General features: G+C 32.0%; 1 protein-coding gene across 4 annotated transcripts in view; it reads left to right on the forward strand.

The window, feature by feature from the left end:
• Positions 1–19223, forward strand: part of LOC113560773 (cGMP-dependent protein kinase, isozyme 2 forms cD4/T1/T3A/T3B) — a 116423-nt gene that overhangs the window by 76588 nt on the left and 20612 nt on the right. Inside the window, exon 2 of one of the 4 annotated variants that reach the window (XM_026966833.1) lies at positions 528–1794. The exons of the other annotated variants lie outside the window; for them this stretch is intronic. Coding sequence (XP_026822634.1) covers positions 564–1794 — 1231 coding nt within the window. The 5' untranslated portion in view covers positions 528–563. The remainder of the gene's footprint in view (positions 1–527; positions 1795–19223) is intronic. 4 annotated transcript variants of the gene reach the window in all.

Consider the following 19223-nt stretch of genomic DNA (forward strand, 5'->3'; position numbering starts at 1 on the left):
GTTTTGACTGTATCTTAAAACGAATGAATGTTTTCTATTCACCTTGACGTACCTAAACCTTTAGCAGGTTCATTAATTTTAAGTTTTTCTTTACAAAGCAACACTGAACAAATTTCAATCAATATTATCATTAACAATAATAGTATAATATTTGACTTTGGAATTTAGAGGGCATAGAAAGTCAGGCGGTAGAGAGTAGGTACTTTTTATTTTGAAATGAGTTATTTTTGTGTCTTGTAGTATATGGTAGAAGCGTAGTAGCAGTAGTAGTAAGGGTGTCTTTGAACCTTATAATTTTTAATAATATGTAAATTATTATCATACTATTAACTATAACTTTAATTAAATAACCATCATACTGACAACTTAAAACACGCATTCACACAGAACTAGTTCTTCTTATTAGCTAGTTTGGCGTTAGATAGTTGCTCGGTTGTAGTGTGCGCGTATAAGACCAAGAGCAATGTCGGGTAGTGATGTGAAAACCGAAAAATCGTGTACTAAAAATAAGTGTTTTTTATGATTAGCTATATAACGATAGCAGCAATGATTATGGACGTAAAATGAAAATCTGTTTCGTCTATTACCCGGGAAAAGCTACACAGGTTGTACCTTTGGTCGCAGCAAAAGAGGAGGAGGAGGAGGAGGAAGAAGAAGACGAGGACGACGACAACGTCAAAACCGTTGTCAACGACCACGACAAAAACAATAACAACAGCAACAACAATAACAATAACGACGACGACGACGACGATAGCGAACACGACCACGACGTCGTCATCTCCAAAGAACCGGCGCCGTCCGACGACATGAACTCGTACGAGGCGAGTTGGCAAGAGTGCCGGCTGAAGTGGTGTCTGCGGTCGCGGAGTAAAGAACGTCACGATGCGGCCGCTGGTTGGACCGAAGACGATGAGGACGACCACGGCGAAGGCGGTGGCCGAGGCAGAACACAGGCCATCCGCAGGAACCCGTCGGAAAAGCGACAGGCGTGTAGTAGCGATAGCACGGGCAGCAGCCAAGAGGAACAGGACGCGGCGGCATGGGCGGCCGCGTCAGCACGCCGTCCAAAGGCCAAACCGCTGAGCCGTGTACAGAGCGTCCGCCACGACACGGCCGCGCACCGTTACCGGACCCGTCAGCGGGTGGCCGCCGAGATTTTAGACGAGCAACGGGCCGAGGCGTCGGCGGCGGTGGCGCGCGATCTCTGCCGATCTTCCGCGGCCAAGATCAAGAAGAGCCTGTCGTTCCGGAACCCGGCGCCCAAAAAGGTGGCCACTGGCGGCGACCGTTTGCTGCGGGTCGTTTCCGACAACGATCACTTCCATCACCATCACCACCACCACAACAACAACAACAACAACAATAACAATGACAATAACCGACAACCGCGTCGCCACCCGCACGACAGGGACAAAAACCATTCTCATCAACACGATGACGGCGTTGATCAACAACAGCAACAGCAACTGTTAACCATGGCCGCGGGCACGTCGTTCGTCACCGCCGCCAATGCCGCAGCCGCTACCATCGTATCCCCGTCGACCGCAAACGCCACTGCGGGCGATAGTGGCCAAGATAATTTCGCCATTCCTAGGCCCAAACTCATAGTTCCTGTACACACGTATGGTCTCAGAAAGCGCAGGACCGGTAACACGATCTCATCAAACCGAACCGCCAGCGATGTGAACGCAGCTTCGGTTTCCAGCACGGTCGCCTCCTCTTCCGGCAGCTCGTCGAACTGCACCGCTACCACCGCCTCCGACACGAAAAAACATCACAACTCGTGTCCAGGTAAAAAAAAAAAAAAACTTTAGCTCTTATTTTAATATACAATACTATATAAATACTGTAATCCTTGAAGAAAAAAATAACAAACATTAAGTACTGCAACGCTATGTTGGTGTAGGTATCTCGGTTTTATAGTGTGCCTACTAATACCTATACCTACTCAAGTACGCTAACAAGTTTGTAAACTAATTCTATATTATACCGATATGGGAAATCCTACGCTGCGGATTGGATATATATTGTATAGCACTTTGTTTACGCATTGTTAAGGTTCGGCTAGCCTATACAATTTTTTTTTTAATTGTATTTTATAAAACTAATAGCAACCATTTATATAAACAAAAAATTATCGGATTTCGTGAGTCAAAATAAAATTCATGTGTGACCCACCCCGTAGCAACTTCTATAAAAGTTGAAAAGGAATCTAAAAACGTCCTTCCTAGTCTCAAAGAATCTATATTGATATATCTATTATTGAAATCAGTCCAGTATAGTTTCTGAGATTACGGTGAAATATACAAACTTTTAAGCTTCATAATATTAGTAGTTAAGTCATGTCCTACCCAGTATATCTAATAAATAATAATCTAATAAACTCAGTGGAGTATTTTGTATGTTTTTTTTTTTTTGAGGGGGGGTCCAGATAATAAAGGTATTGTTAATTGGTTGCAATATTTCTGTTTTACATCTACTACCACTCAGCTCATAATATACTCATCAAATATTGAAATGAAACATTATTTATTTATTTAATTAAAATTAGTAATTTTTATGTAATTTAAATCATACAGGTATAAAATACCTAGTGTAAACGTAATTTTAATTTAAAAATAAAAGCAAATTTATTATGATATACTTAATATAATTATATAATATTATTAAAACATATTAATATACATTAGTTACCGTCATCGGTCACAATAATTTACTAATTATTACTATATATTTTGTTTGTTACATTCGATACCAGTGATGCTATAAAAATAACAGTTACATAAATAATTAAAAATATAATAGGATAATAAGTACATTGTTTAAAACTAAATTTATTTTTCTTCCGAATTAGTTTATGACTTAATATAATATTAAATTAGTTAATAACGTATCACATATTATTGTTTGTCAAATTTCCTTCAAAATTTATCGACATTAAATATTGAATTTTTTTTTGGTTTGGGGGGTGTCCACGGTGTCTAGATACCCCCCCCCCTAAAATACGCCACTGAATTAACTCATACCGATTTATTTTTAGTGGTGGTTAGTAGTGATAACATGTTTGTACCTTAATATATATACATATTAAAAAATAAAAAAATTTGCTGAATGAATGCGAATAGTTCCCATTACTAACGACGGTTTTTAATGATTTCTCAACGTGTGTGGACAACTGTTTTTACGATTTCGATTCGGCAACACCGCATTTTATCATGACAATTGATTTTTTTTTATAATAATTACTCATTTCCGACTTATAGTCGGAACAAGTATATAATATTATGTTATTTTAACGCAATGAACAAATATTGAGTATCAAAATCAAACCAAAATTGAGCAATATGCGGTTTTGTAATAGCTGCCGTTGCGCGTATTACCTTCAACATACTCGTATTAATAATTTTATAATATACGTTTTAATGTAATATTGTATGAATTAATTTTCCGCAGAACACAACAATTATATTTCATATCGTGTTATAACAGTCTTCAGTTAAAAATCTGACATTCTTGCGGGGTTTAGTAATACAGATAATGTAATTTCATAAATCGATTACTCAGTATTGTGTCTCATTAGTTAGAAATCCTATATAATCGTTCATAATTATATCACAGTATCTTTAATTTAATATAGCTGATCGTCACTGAATTATAGTATTATTAAGTTATCGTTACTAAAATTATGATATTATAATGATATAAATATAGGGAGGACATTATAAAACGTTAAATGATGATAGGTACCTATGCCGGCTATAACACCTCTAAACATAACTTAATATTTAAAAATATATTTATTTCAATCACCAACAGTGTCTAATTTAACAGTAATTAATCTCCGATGAGGAAAATACTTCCATCCACTGTAATAATAAGTGTTTGTTTTTTTCCCTAGGTGTGTTAATAAAAACATAAATACCGGTATCAGTAAGACGTATGTTGCGTATTAATGTTATTAATTATTTTTTATTGTATGAGGTTTATCAAACTTGTCAACAATGTTAATCTAAGAGTGTATAGTAACTATGTAACTAGAATTTACTTAGAATTTTTAAATACTACATGTATGTACGTCCCGAAACTCCCGCTGTGAATACGTAGGTTTATTCGTACGTGTTCATCGAATCAGTGTAGTATTATATTATTGTCTTGTTCGTAAGTTGACTAAATGAGAAAGTTTAACAATTTAATGGATAAACTAATGTAAACCAGAATGACGAGAAAACGTTTAAGTGTCTGTAATATATATCCATAATAGGTACATCTTTGGTATTTAACATAGGATATTACATAATAATATATGTGTATACAGAAAAACTAATGATCACGATGAAAATAATATTGGACATATTATTTTAATATGCAATAGGTTTGAAAAGAAATGTCGAAAATGAAAGTATTGTTTATATTATTGTGTACGTAAAATTCGAGTCAAAGCGTTTTCTATGCCTATTTTCGGTATCAATGAATTAATTTTAAGTAATGTATGGCGCATCAACAATTACGCGGTTCGTGGTTAATTTCATTCACTTTCACTCTACGAATCTTCTACAAAAATTTAAAGAATAATCAATCCGTAGCTTGTACGCATTATAATTGGGTCAGAATTTGATTCTCCTGTGCATGACGAATTTAATTGAACAAGATGTATTGTATTCGTATTCTAATAATATATAGATATTTGTTTAGTGTAGAGTTTGTAGACTATTTATCATTATGGAAACCATGGTGAAATTTTTTTCGTCAAATACTAGACACTCGTTCCAGATATTACTATTAATTTATAACATTTTTCCATTATTTTTGGCTTTCGTCAATAAAAATTATAATACGTACAGAAAATAATTTTGACTCTTGAAAGTCTAACAAAATCGATGCATTAATTTTAATAACACAAAATTAACATATCCATCAGTAATGAACGCGTGATGAGAAAATGAAAAAAAATTTAATTACCTAATTAGTTTTTTATAATAAATAAACAATGCAAAACGCTAACATACCTTAACTAACAATGTAGGCAAGTAAATTATGTTTATAGTATATATCGCGATTTTTGACGAATAAATATGTCATTTAATTAATTAATCCCCTCCCCTACGCGATTATTTAATAATATAGATTTCAAAAACGTCATTTGTAATATCTACTGTAAACATACATATTATTGGATATTATGAATTGTACAATGATCTATAGTTTCTGATGATCCGATCAAATATTTTATTGATCTATATATCTTAACAATAACATCTAGGGCAATAAAAATCTTTGTTAAAAATAAAGCCTGGCATCTGCCCATTTATCGTCCGATCGGCGATGTCTGTAATCCAAAACCATTGTCAAAAATAATATCGTTCGAAATTAAATTAAGGATTACACTAAATTAGTAGAAGCATATTTGCGACATACGCATTGTATGATTGAAAGTAAATAGTGAATATCTGTATTTTTGTTACCGAAAAATGCAAAACTGAAATATTGTGGTTTATACCTAAAAACGTGTAAATAGTATCTAGTAGTTCATTAGTTATAATAATATACCATATTACCATAATATTATAATATACTTATAGCATATTATTATTACAATAATATAAAAACCAGAACCATAAAATTACTTAATATTTGTTAAAAATGACATACTATAGCAAACTATTATGTTAGGCTGTATAGCCAATTGTACGTTATGTCATCATGCAATAAATATAATATAATATAGGCACCTATTATGTTAACCTATGTAATTATAAGACAAATGCAAAACGTAAATTCCACACGCATAGGTTGACAATAGGTACATAATATTATAATAATAATTATTATTATTATTATTTATTATTACCATAATATCAATATCCAAACCCATGTGTTATATATAATGTATAATATAAAAATATTGCATTAGGAATGCGGTTTCGGGTTCTTGGGCGTATCAGAAATTTAATGTTTATATTATTTAGGTCAAGTAAAACGGTGGAATATGATTCGGATATTTAATATCTACAGTGAAACGATGAATTTTTTGTATGCTGATTAAAAAGTGAAATTCATGAGTTGTGCAGAACTAGCCAAGTTTAATTTTAACTACATTATGTATAACACAATCGTACAGCTTGCGGTGGTGCTTATTGCAAGAAAACAATAGGTTTCATTGACGACGAGGGAACTCATCAAAATGCTGACCGGACACATGTAAGGGTGAAATCATCATCTTTCTTTTATACGACTACAATCTGTAATTTTTCCACAGACGCGATTAACTCGTAAGGAAACGAATCGTTTTTTTTTTTTAAATGTTACGTTACGGATTTTTGTAACGACATATATCTCGCTCGGCTTACTGGTCGCATTATTATGATAGGTACACTGACGAATATCGTGATCGATCCACAGCAGCCGCGAGGCAACACCCCTGTACTGAAAAAAATGTTAGTCCCGTATGGTTGTTGCTATAATATTATGTAGATTATATAATTAATAATAATGTATGATATTATTGTATTATATCATTTGAATGGACATTTCGGATTGTCAATTATGTGTATAATGTGCGTAGGAAGTTGTAGTATGTTATGCATGCATTTATAGAGCCTCTAGCATGCATAGGTATTAGTTATTACTACGAAAGTGTGTTTTTCTTTCGAAATTTTGAATGACTCATAATACACGGTTTTGTATTTTAATAAATTATGTATACACATGAATAATATGTCGTTTGCTCGTGATTGTCAACATTTTCACTATTTTGTGCCTTTTGTGGTAACGATTTTCTATTTGATGATTTCGTATATAGGTATAATACAACGTTTATAGTCAAATAAATTACGATTTGTAAGCAAAAAATATGTTTTCTTAAAAAAAAAAAAATTATAATTTTTTATAAACATATAGATTTGTTGGCGCGACTAATTGTGCACCTGCACCGATGCCGCGGTAAGGTCGTTCTGGTGTCGTTAGAAAGTGTTAACCTTGATCTCTCTCTCTCACTCTCTCACCGTGTTTCGTTCGCCTCCACCACACAAGACACTGCGAAATCGCCCACCACCTATCCGGTAAACTTGCATATTATAATATTTACTATCCTGCCGTCCGAATCATGTCCTTGCTACCTCGCGATTTCAACGCGACATGCACTAAATCAAACGGTCAGTGATCAGTGCCCTCCCCCTCCTTGACTAACGAACACACTGCATATTATATGATGACGATCATCATCCGTCCTCCCTCTATCATGTGGGATCGTTAATAATCTTCTACAGTAAATTGTATCTCAAACGCTCCACACATTATGAGTAGTTTTTTTTTGTTTGACCAAATGATGATAGAATTTTCTGTTATATATACCCATATAGGTACAAACTTATGTTTTTAGTTTTAAAACGATTTTTTTTTTTATTGTGGTGACTGCAAAGTGACTTGCGGCTTTCATTACGTTGCAAAGTTTTAGAGATACCGTACGAACGTAGGCGATAGCATGCCAATAATATACAGTCCTCTGCTTTAAGCTCGCAAACAATAATAATCCGATTTAAATCGATAACTGCACCAGATATCATGAAGTAAAAGTACATTATCTAATATCGTGTTCAACAATTTAAAATAATGCATGGCTTTTATATTTATTTAGATCGACCGACTTGAATAAGTACGTGATATTAAAATTATATATTAGCACATTTGTTGTGTATACGTCATAAAAATGTTTTTGTTCGCATTCACCGCGTGTAATGGGTACATATTTCATACGCGCCGCACGCGTCCTTGGACACACTCCGTTTGATCGATCAAGGGCTTTTCCTTATGTACTCTCAACCGCACGACTCGTCTTCGCCATTGTCCTTTTAACATCCTTGTATAATTTACACGTCTCTCAATGATGTCATCAAAATATTATCTTACGTATACCGCGGATACAAATATACAATATCATTAACCCTCGTATCACCAGGTATCATTATAATGTTATAATATAGTGAGAACCTTCTGCTGCATCATATTTGTAGGTAATATAATTCGCGTTCGCGGGATGGTTATGACTGACAGCATTATTATTTATAATGCATGATGTAATTTTAGCAATCACAATATTTTTTCTACGGAATTTTCCGCGGTCGTTCCATTAACGGAGGATTTCGGTTCGAATTGTAAAAAGAAAAAACCGGTACCCTGTTTGTCCGGTTTTCTTCTTGTATACCTAACTCGATTGCGAATAATCAAAATAATAACCGAACGTGAAACGATTGCATTCGTCGTAAAATAAACTTGAAAGGACGCCACATCCCCCATGCGTTGTCTTCATCTTACAAACGTGTACAGCACAGTACCTATAGGCTTATTGATATTTGAATTTTGAAACAAATCATGACTATTTTATAATGTACAACAAATATACAGTTTTAATATGCTTACAATCTGCTTTGTAATTAAAACATAAATAAAAGCCTCCGAGATGCTCTAAATAATAATCTCATTACCTTTAAATGTTACAATGGGTCACTCTAATTTTAAAATAACATAGTAAAACGTATACCATTTTCTATGTTTTACATATTTTATACGACGGAAACATCGCATACGGGTACGGCATCATCTTAAGGTATATCGCTTTAAATATATATTACGTATATTGTGTGCTCAATACCATGTATAGGCGTATAGTGATTTAAATTAGTCGTTACGTATGTACGCAATGTATTCAGAGTATACCTACCTATCTATATTTTATCGTCCCCCCACTGCAATGAAGTGTCATTTGTTGCTGTATGATCTCCGTTTTGGCTCTCTCTTCTTCTCCTATACATATTTTTTATATGCCCGCGACATCGTTTAACGAGGTTTAAATATTTGCTTCCCGGAGAGAAATTGGACCGTCATAAAAATAGCCCATGTCGCTATATTTCCGGGTTTAAAAAACGCACATTTATTTAATATATATATATATATATATATAAGTAGTCTTCTTTTTCAGTAGGTACCCCGAGAATCTATATTGACCTGAATTATTTTTTACTTTTTTCTCCACGAAAACGAAAATATTTTATTGAATTGGCTATCCAAATATGTTCCACCGTTATTGTGCGTAGAAAGAACGGCCGGCTAGTCGATTAGCCTTGACGGATGGGTAGTAAGTACACATGTACACATGCATAAATTAGGTAAGTATATACATGTATATATATACTTACCTAATTTATACTGCAGTGCAGGATAGGTTCGTATAAATTCCGATCTTATGGCTTGCGTTTGAACTTTCTAAATAAAACCTTATTGATTTTTCCGCACGAACACTGAAGTAGCTCGAGATACACTTTATGACTAATACATAATAGGAAAAAATTAATTTAAAGTCGTACATATGTCATTTATAGGACATGGCCGAAAAACATATCTTCGAATTTTCGTAATGTTCATATATTTTGTATGGTTGGTATAATTTATAATAGGTTTGATATACTTCAATTCTTCTGTTTTCACGCCTCCATCAATACCATGTAATTCGTAGTGCTATAGATTATTTCAGGCTAGTTTTTCTTATGCAACAAGAATTACAATTTTTTTTTTTTTTTAATTACATTGACTTTATTCTTATCATTTTAACGATTTTAACAACTTTCGTAAACATATACGGTCGTTTATTAATTATTATAATACTTGTGCCTTAACCTTTTTAGCCAAGAATCATGAATAGAGAAAACCATTATCAAATCGTATACAAAATGTAATTCCGTAGTGTTACACAGTTTGTACGTATTACGAATAAAAATATAGACTCTGATGACAAATAGCACATAAACTTCGTGTTTCGTAATAGGTACCGAAAAACGATTCTCCGCGATCCAACCTCCTCCTTGACACTACAGTTCGTCGATTTCTGGAGTCATGTACTTACACCAGCAGATTTTGTAACGCACAAAGTGTTATAATATTATAATGTACGGTTACCATAAAATATTAAAATGTATTGTATTTACGCCACCGCCTTGGCCGATGACTTACGCTGGCAACAACTTGGGACGATGAGTTCCGTTGCTATTCTGCTCGATATAAGTGGTATTTTTGAAACCGGTGTTCGCAAATTCATACATCCGCCGGAGTTCCTAAACCGTTTTTTTTATTTATGTAAAAAAGGCCGTTATGTGTGTTATTATTGTCTAACGGTGAACGGATTATACGAAGATGATCATTACATGATCGTCGTTACTTGCGTATCGTCATTATATTATCGAGGTCTATTGTGGCATGAACTAAATTGTATTATATTTTATAATATTATTATAATATTTATATATATATATATATAATACATCAGACGGATAATGGAAAATGCAAAAATTGAATAGTAATATCGATTTGAAGATTGCTTTTTATTGTATTTCGTAATGGCTTCTGTTTTACCGCTACACGAAATCCAGTTGTGAATGTTGTTAAAGTTTTGATTAATGTTGTGCTATGCATTAATTTCATTGCAGCTACTAGAGTAAATTGAATTAATTTCTTCGAAATAAGTGTTCAATTACAAATTTACAAAATAATTATAAAATATACAGCGCAATATGTATGTATGTATGTGATTGATTTATTTATTAAAATATAAACCGGGTAGACGAACTTACTCAGTTCCTTATGTTATGGTTGTTCACCAAAAAAAAAAGTTTGATTTTTAATTTCTTTTTATATTCTTCTTAACTTACTAAATTACTATTCGCGTCTGTCGATGTATTATGACCCGTGTGAAACTAAGAAAAAACTCGCATTTCAACCAAGTGGTTAACCTGATTATCGTACGCGGGACAGTCGTAAAAAAATAAAGTGAAAACACTACGCTAAACAAAAAAAAAATACCTTTCGACAACAAATGACGGTATGCAACCTGACTTGCGTTTTGTCTATATTTATGTTCCATATTTGGTTTCGGCGTATAGTGGTCAATATATTTTACTTCTCGTGAGTTATAAAATAAAGACTCGCGTTGTGCATGCCAACAAACAAACTACAAATACAAATATTTTTATTTAACTAACGTACGCAACCTGACTTGTAAGTTGCAACAATTATTTTTCCGGATGTAAAAACATACAATTTTAAACAAGATTATTTAAATTCCATAATTGTTTTTGTTAACATTTTTGCTTTGGCAAATGTGCTATTTGTATTTTTTCACCAATTGACTAACAAAAACCATTTTGCCACATTATTCCCGTCAAAAAGTGGTATCTCATACTGGTCACGTAAAGGAATTACTGTTGACCATAAATATATATATATATATATATATATATTATATATATACTCGTATAGATAATATAATATATTATTTGGCTTCGTCTAATGATGTTATTTCACTTTTATGACTCCGTCACGATAGTTTTTTCATCTAACAACTGATGCACAAATGCACAATGGAAAAACAAACACTGCTTCAGCGGTGATCATACAAATTATAGTTGATTTCTGAATGCCCTACTTAGTGTTTTAACCATTCAATAGTAATGATCACTACAATGTTAAGTATACTATTAAATTATGAATTATTTCTGTTTGAGTTATTTTGATTTTCCCTGACCATTGAATATATTGTTATCTCGAAGCCGTGTCTCTTGCCATACTCTTCTCTTCAAGTAGGTTCATTATTGTATGATACTTTCCCTTCTTTTGTACGCACTTTCTTTATTTTTTTAAAACTGTTTAACGCCTATATGGTTAAACACCATATTATATTGTATATTTGAATTACGTCAATCGGTATTTCGTTAATTAATAATTATTGATAGCAGATAAGAATAGTATAGTGACTCGTATATACGTTTAATGCATTATCAGCGCTCAACAATTTTAATTTATATGATGCAATTGATCAGCAATTATAGCAACATTTTATATTTTTTAATGCAAATATAAATCAAAAAATGTTTTCTTTATTTTTATGACTTTCAAGATTAGTATTTACGTAAATATTATAGGTATACATCTGTTTGTGCAACTATATAAGAGAGGTTTTTAGGTGATTATTTGCATTCCTAATTGAAATTTATAATAGCGACTTATTATTTTATGTATGTTTATTATTTTCGCTATTAATTATTTAGCTATATAATGATTTATTGTTCAAACAGTGTTTGACTTACTTAAAAGTTACGCCAACCTCAAATGTATACGAATATTAATTACATGCATTTATAATACATATTTTGTGTTATTTACAGAAACCTGTCCAAAACATTTGGTGTGTGGTTTAATCAAATAAGAATGATAATACATTAAACGAAAATTACTAATTCTAAGAACTTATAACCAAAATCTAACAATATTAATATGCAGGGTGATTATACGTTAAAATAATTAATGAATCAAAACATTCTGACTCACAATCCATACATAACATTTTTAATTAAAATTCAAAGAAATGTAATTGTCTTTGAACCGTCTACGATTGTAGTACATAATATTATTGTAACAATATAACATTATTATATAATAATATAGCAATGTTATATTTAATGGTATTTATTCCGTTATTATTTATTAATTTATTATCGTACTCGTTGGACTCAAATATATTGTAATGTTTTAATTTAAAATATTAAAAGAATACCACCCCCGCGTGGCTTGTTTCTGTCTTACAGACGTACAACATGTAAATTCGCGCTTAGTATAATCAATTTTTTTATTTTAAGCTTTAATAATATTAGAGTGAATTAAAATAAAATTTTAAATTTTAAATGAGTTATAAGCATGTAGCATAATAATAATTAAAATGTAATACAATTTTTGTATAATATTCAGTCGGTTTGGTATGTGCTCTTGTGCTTTACGATTATTTATCATGCAATTATTGCATTTTTGTCGCGACCTTACATTATATACTATAACATCATTGATATGAACATACTATCGATTAAATAATAAAATTAAACGATACATGCCACTAAAAGTCGTTTAATTTCGACTAAAATCACACGCTAGAACCAAGTGTAGCTGGCTAGTATCATTCGACAGTAATATTATTATTAGTACAAACAGTAAAACCTCGTTGTTTTCTTTTCTCAAGCCGGCAACGGACTCGCAGGGAACAAAAACGCTTTTATCATTCGAACCGTCGCAACGTTTGTTGAGTACCGCAAAATATACAATTTAATAGTTGGTACAAGTTATAACACGTGATACGTGACATACCTATTTAATGCACACTTCGTTATTATTATTATTATTCGCCCACTGGTTTGCACGTTTTTGCCCTATGCCTCTGGATGTTTCCTTATTTTTGTTGTCTACAATGCGTTTGGCCGCCGCGTTGTAATTTACACTCGCGAAGCCTTATTCGATGCATAGAAGTGAAAATCCGATCGATCATTTTATTTAATACTCCCTCCGCCCAACGCGACTTTTCGTTTGCATCTATCCCCGCTCCTGTCGCGGTATATTTGCATATATAATATGCATAATATCGTTTAAGTGAGTATTATTATGATGGTACACATTCGCGTATAATGCTTTAATTTTAAATAGTCACGTCATGTTATATTTAATACCGCCTAGTGCTGCAGGTTGTAAGCGAAGAATGTGTGGGTTACTAGTTTTCGTGACAAGAAATACAACAACATTATGATTTGATTCGATTTTGTAAGAGCACGTGGCGTTTGGCGACTACATTATTCTGTGTGTGTGTATTATAGGTGGCTATAACCGGGCTTATAACTACGTGTCATCTGTCGACGATGTGCGTGTGCCTTTTATCGTATAATCTGATTAGCCGTCATAATCGTAGTATCATGCATTAAGTACGATCTACCAGAAAATTTCCGGAGTTAAGCTGTGAGTTCAACTTTTGGACACGACACAACATACGACATGGCTGAGAATCCGACTCAAGGCATTCCACCATTGTTTCCGCGATCTCGAGATCTATGAGTATTGAAAATCTTGTCAACATCGGGGGGAGGGTCTTGGGGGGGTTAGACCCCCCTCCCCAAGTATTTAAATAGACCCACAAAAGTCGAAGGTAATATGTTATACTTGTGTATAAAAAGGGGGTTCGGGGTTACTTTACATTGGATTAATAATGTTGAATTAATGTTTCATAATATTATAACTTAACAATTATTATTGTAATAATTTAATGAGCTAAATTTAAATGTTGTTATATCGTATTTGGCGCCATTAAAATAAACTATTTTGCATTATCATGCAAGATCAATTCTTACGCGTTTTTATTGGGTAACAATAACACATATAAATATATTATGATTTATGATAACAGTGAAAGGGTCACGATTAGAAAAGTATCGAATAAAGGGAGTTGCATATAAATAGGTCTCATATTGACTATTGTAGTACTAATACTTAAGACATGTAAATCTAAGTAAAAGTAAAAATAAAAAGTAGTCCGTCAATCTTAATTAGCTATTACAGTTAGCAATTAAAATCGTTTTTGTTACAAGAAGCGATCCCATCATACTCTTTTAACTTCAATTTAGTATGCTCATTTGTCATCTTTCTTTGTACCGTTGCTAATCTATAATATAAAATAGAATGTATTCAAGTATATCATTATACCGTTTATGTTTTAGTCTGAAATTTGTATTCATCCAAAAACAGTTTTGGGATATTTTTCTATGATTTTAAAATATATTATCATTCGCCTTTTAACTGTCTGTAGTGATATTTTAGCTGTTTGTCGTATATAGATGGCCGGAAAATAATAAAAATCTCAACGTTTTGATGAATTTAGTATCTACATTTTAGTCAGCATAAATGTATAATATTGCATAATATTAGAATGGTCTATCAAAAACGTTATCTTATATTTTTATTACCTACCTATCTGGATAAATTTAAAACGGCACACGATCAATTTGTATTGGATGATTACACCACTCGGTTTTATAATATAAACGTTTCGATTGAGTTGCGCCACTTTAAACCTGCGATAATCATCCATAGAGTGATATACCTACTCTATGTAATCATCATAATATGATATTATCGTTCACCAATGTGTATTTGTATACGGGATTTCATTTCGACACCTGTTTACTGTTACCGGAAACGATAACAATTAATAACAGTAATGATAACAATATTGGATTGCAACGTGATTGTAACTTGTAGCTTATACAGCTTGTTCGATTTCGTCCGTAGACATTGATGTTTTAAAATATCCGACCGGATGAAACGCGTTTATTTCATACGCCGTATACTCGCCGAGAGCGGTGCATCTCTCGTCCGTGTAAAATCACGTTGGGTCGTCCAACAAATGTCAAAAATGTTTTAATTAGATCGCCTTTTCGGAATTCTATTGAAATGATGAATAATGAGTAACTAATAATACACTATTATTATGTTTTTAATCGCGGACGAGTGTTTCTATCTTCTGTCGTTTATAGTATCAATACAATGCGTATTGCTGTGTTACTAATTATAATAATAAACAGCTTCTGCCTAAAACAAAAAAAATAATGAGCGCACAATAATATTCTAATAAATAGAATATATTATACTATTTTATAAAATATTATTATATTCTATCAATCGATATAATAGAAAACCATTTACGTGGTATTATTTTTTTTGCGCACCGCCACAATTATTCCCCTACATTATGAAATTACACTTTTTTTATCATATCTTGAACTTTTTTCTATTTACTACATTTTTTTTCTCGCTATGAATCAATTTTTCTTTAGAACCATTTGACAACCAGTATTTTTATTTACTAATATTTACATTTTATATAATCTGTTAATTTTAAAATAAACAATGATTGAAATTTGTAGGTGTTTTTTAAGGTTTTTATTCTCGCACATACATTGTTAAAACTATCAAATCTTCCAATCCATATGTAATGTAAAAAAAAAAAAATGACAATATTTGTGTTTCTTTTTGTTGTGTAGATATTTCTCAAATTTATTTTGGTGCACGTGATCGTCATCGACACTTTCAAATAATAAAACACGCATGATACATTTTGTACCATACTACTAAAGACCACAGAAACACCCACTCATGATATATAAAGTGATTCACCAATAAAGTCGTCACCATTTTTTTCTTTATTAGTGGCCTCGTAATCGTTCTGAATATTTATCCAAATTATGATTTTCAGAAATTTTAAGCATATCTACTTAAAGACACAGTGTAATATACATAATTTTGAATTATTTGGGAGGCTCAATTACCAACGCCTCCTATCCCAAAATCAAAGGCTTATTAGTTACGTGTTGTATGCCTATGTTTATGCACAGTTATTCGTATATAGTTATATAATACTATCACCGTGTTAATTTCAACATTAGATGCTACCAACAATCGATTTCTTCAATCCCACCTTGACCATTATTGTCGAAAGATCACGAGAAAAAAAAACCTGACTCATTTATTGTATTGTTAAATGACATCTAAACAGTTTATCGTTAATATAATATATTAGTTTATTAACAGTTAACTTAATTTTATAAAAAATTGTTTTGACAAGCGTGCTACGTCTGCGTGAAATCATTGTATTGTTCATCATTGTTTGTTTAAATATTGTATTATATTTTTATTTATTATATACAATATACACATAGGTATTATGTACAACTACAATAAATAATATCGATAACAACGATACTTATAAAACGCATACTGTGATCTCAGCTTTATTGTTGAGTTATATAATTGCTAATTTTGATTGATATTTGTATTATTATTACAATAGACCATATATCCGAGTAGCTAGAGAACCTAATAATATGAAACTACTCGGGGTTAGGTAAAATATATCACTCCATGTAGTTCAAATACAAAAATACATCGAATTTGAGAAAGAAAGTACATTATTTGAAATTCATTTTAGAATTTTTTATTTTTAAAGAATTATATAAGTTATGACAAATAAATGTATACTATTAAATATATTATAAATAATTCTGATTCTATAGTTAAATTGAAAAACTTGAGAATAAATCAATGAGTGCAATATACTATTTGAAAAACTTATATTTTTAAAAATACTATTAAAAATATAGTAATTACTTCAACAAAAAAAAATTAAGAGACCAGACATACTGGTGGGCCCTGTTGCGGACAGTTCGGTTTGGTACTTGGAGATAATACGTTGTAGATAATAATGCGATGTAGATAAATGCAACCATAACCTTGCCATACTATTATAATATCACCGCTGAGCCAAAATTCAATGTGATGAACATTTTATTATCATTTATTATTTATTTTATATTTTCAAAATACAAAATACTCTTTTATCACCGTAAGAATCATTATTAATATTTAATTAATATTAACTATTAAATTTTTAATTCGTAAATACCGAATAAAATAAGTAACAAACTAAAATATAATTCATGAAGTTACTCTGTATTATATTTTATATACACATATATATATATATATATATGTTATGTTACATTACATTATTACACATTCATGCAAATAACATTTTTAGTTTTTACACGCGCGGTGGAACAGAACTGACGACGCTATTTCGATGTCAAATAAATACTACTGAGGTTATAACGTTATGGCGTACGGTTCTTTTTTTTTTTTTTGGATTTGTTCGAAATCGTGACTACTACAAAAACCGCTGTGCTGTGCCGAGGCAAAACTTGGTCATAAACTCATAACCAACATGACTCGTGTCCTCGTTCGATCGCAAAATAAAAAAAAAAACGAGTAATCACGATTGTCAACAGTGACTGGCTGCCGTGTATATATTATCAATATCATATTTATCGGTCGCGTTATAACTTTTATTTTGTTCTTTTTTTCCGTATAATAAAATTTATAAATATTTTTCGACCAATAGAATAAAATGAATATATTATACACTATAATTTTATCGTACGAATATTTTATTAATCACAGGTTACTAATCGAAACAATTTTGTTGTAATTATTATTAGTAATTACTTATTTCTCTAGAACCTGTTGTTGGCGCATCATTGTAGTATTTACTCCACATGATTTTAATTTTGTCTTTGCACATAACATATATTATCATGTAATATTTTTAACAAACAGACGCAAGAATTGATTCGCAAACTCGACAGTCGGCACAATGGCCACGATGTGGTTAAAATTGTAGTCGTTTGTATACCGTACATTATCGATAAAAAGTTATTTACGTATGGTAACATCACGATGATGTCTTTGGACGGTGGCGCACTCATTACCTATACTACCAAATTAATAAATCACAGTCTCTATACTCCCGGATACCTAGCATAACCACTGACGTTCATTCGTTTATGAGTCCTAGAAGAAAATTTGTCGTATAATTAAATTTGAAAATAATAATAATAGAAATAGGAATAAAAATACTCGTCTCTATATGCTTGCGGGATGTCCTAATAAATACGTTTCTCGAGTTTGGTGTTTCCGCTTGATGGCAATGACACTGTTTATTTTTATTATTATTATTTTTTATTTTTTTTAACTCGTCCGCTTAGGCTCGTCCCGCCGCGTGACAACAAAACGACCCATTCAGTACTATCGTATAAAATATTTTTATTCGTAACCGCCACGACAGTCTATATGACAAAATAAAAAACGTTCATTGATGAGAGCTACTCCTACAACAACACGGATCAACGTCGTCGTTGTTATGGTCGCGCCTCATGTATCTACTTCTCGTGAAATCATTGCATCCGGCCTCGGTAATAATAATTAGTGGATTTCAGTGAAAGCGTGTGGGCAATGAGAAACAAAACGATCCCCTGTGCGCGAAATGCTCACTCTTCTGTGTCCTCGGCTGCCTCTTAAGCGCTTTTTGTTTTTTTAACCGGAATTCAAGTTTACGCGAGGCTACTACGGTATTGTCCAGTCTTCAAAAACATAATTCAAAATTATGATGCCGGGACAGGAGAGAGGGGACAACAACAAATATTTCATAAATAGTAAATCAATCATTTAAATAACTGAGTATTCGTGTACCGTATGTCCCTTTATTATCATAAATGGGGAAGCACAGCTCTATATACCCTCTACGGGTTTTCTTCAGTGATCTATTAAATAAATTATATTCAGTCTTCTATAGTCTATACTACTCAGTGATAATCATCTTATTTTAAGCATACTTAAATAATGTTTTAGAAAACCGGCGTTATCGTCTAACTCGACTGCATTCGGAATATATGTACGCATATCGAAATATGAACGATATGACGGTGGACCGTGTGTGGTTTATTTTTTATATACGTACATATAATATTATAATA

The sequence above is a fragment of the Rhopalosiphum maidis genome, chromosome 4, assembly GCF_003676215.2.
Source record: "Rhopalosiphum maidis isolate BTI-1 chromosome 4, ASM367621v3, whole genome shotgun sequence".
NCBI classification, from domain to species: domain Eukaryota; kingdom Metazoa; phylum Arthropoda; class Insecta; order Hemiptera; family Aphididae; genus Rhopalosiphum; species Rhopalosiphum maidis.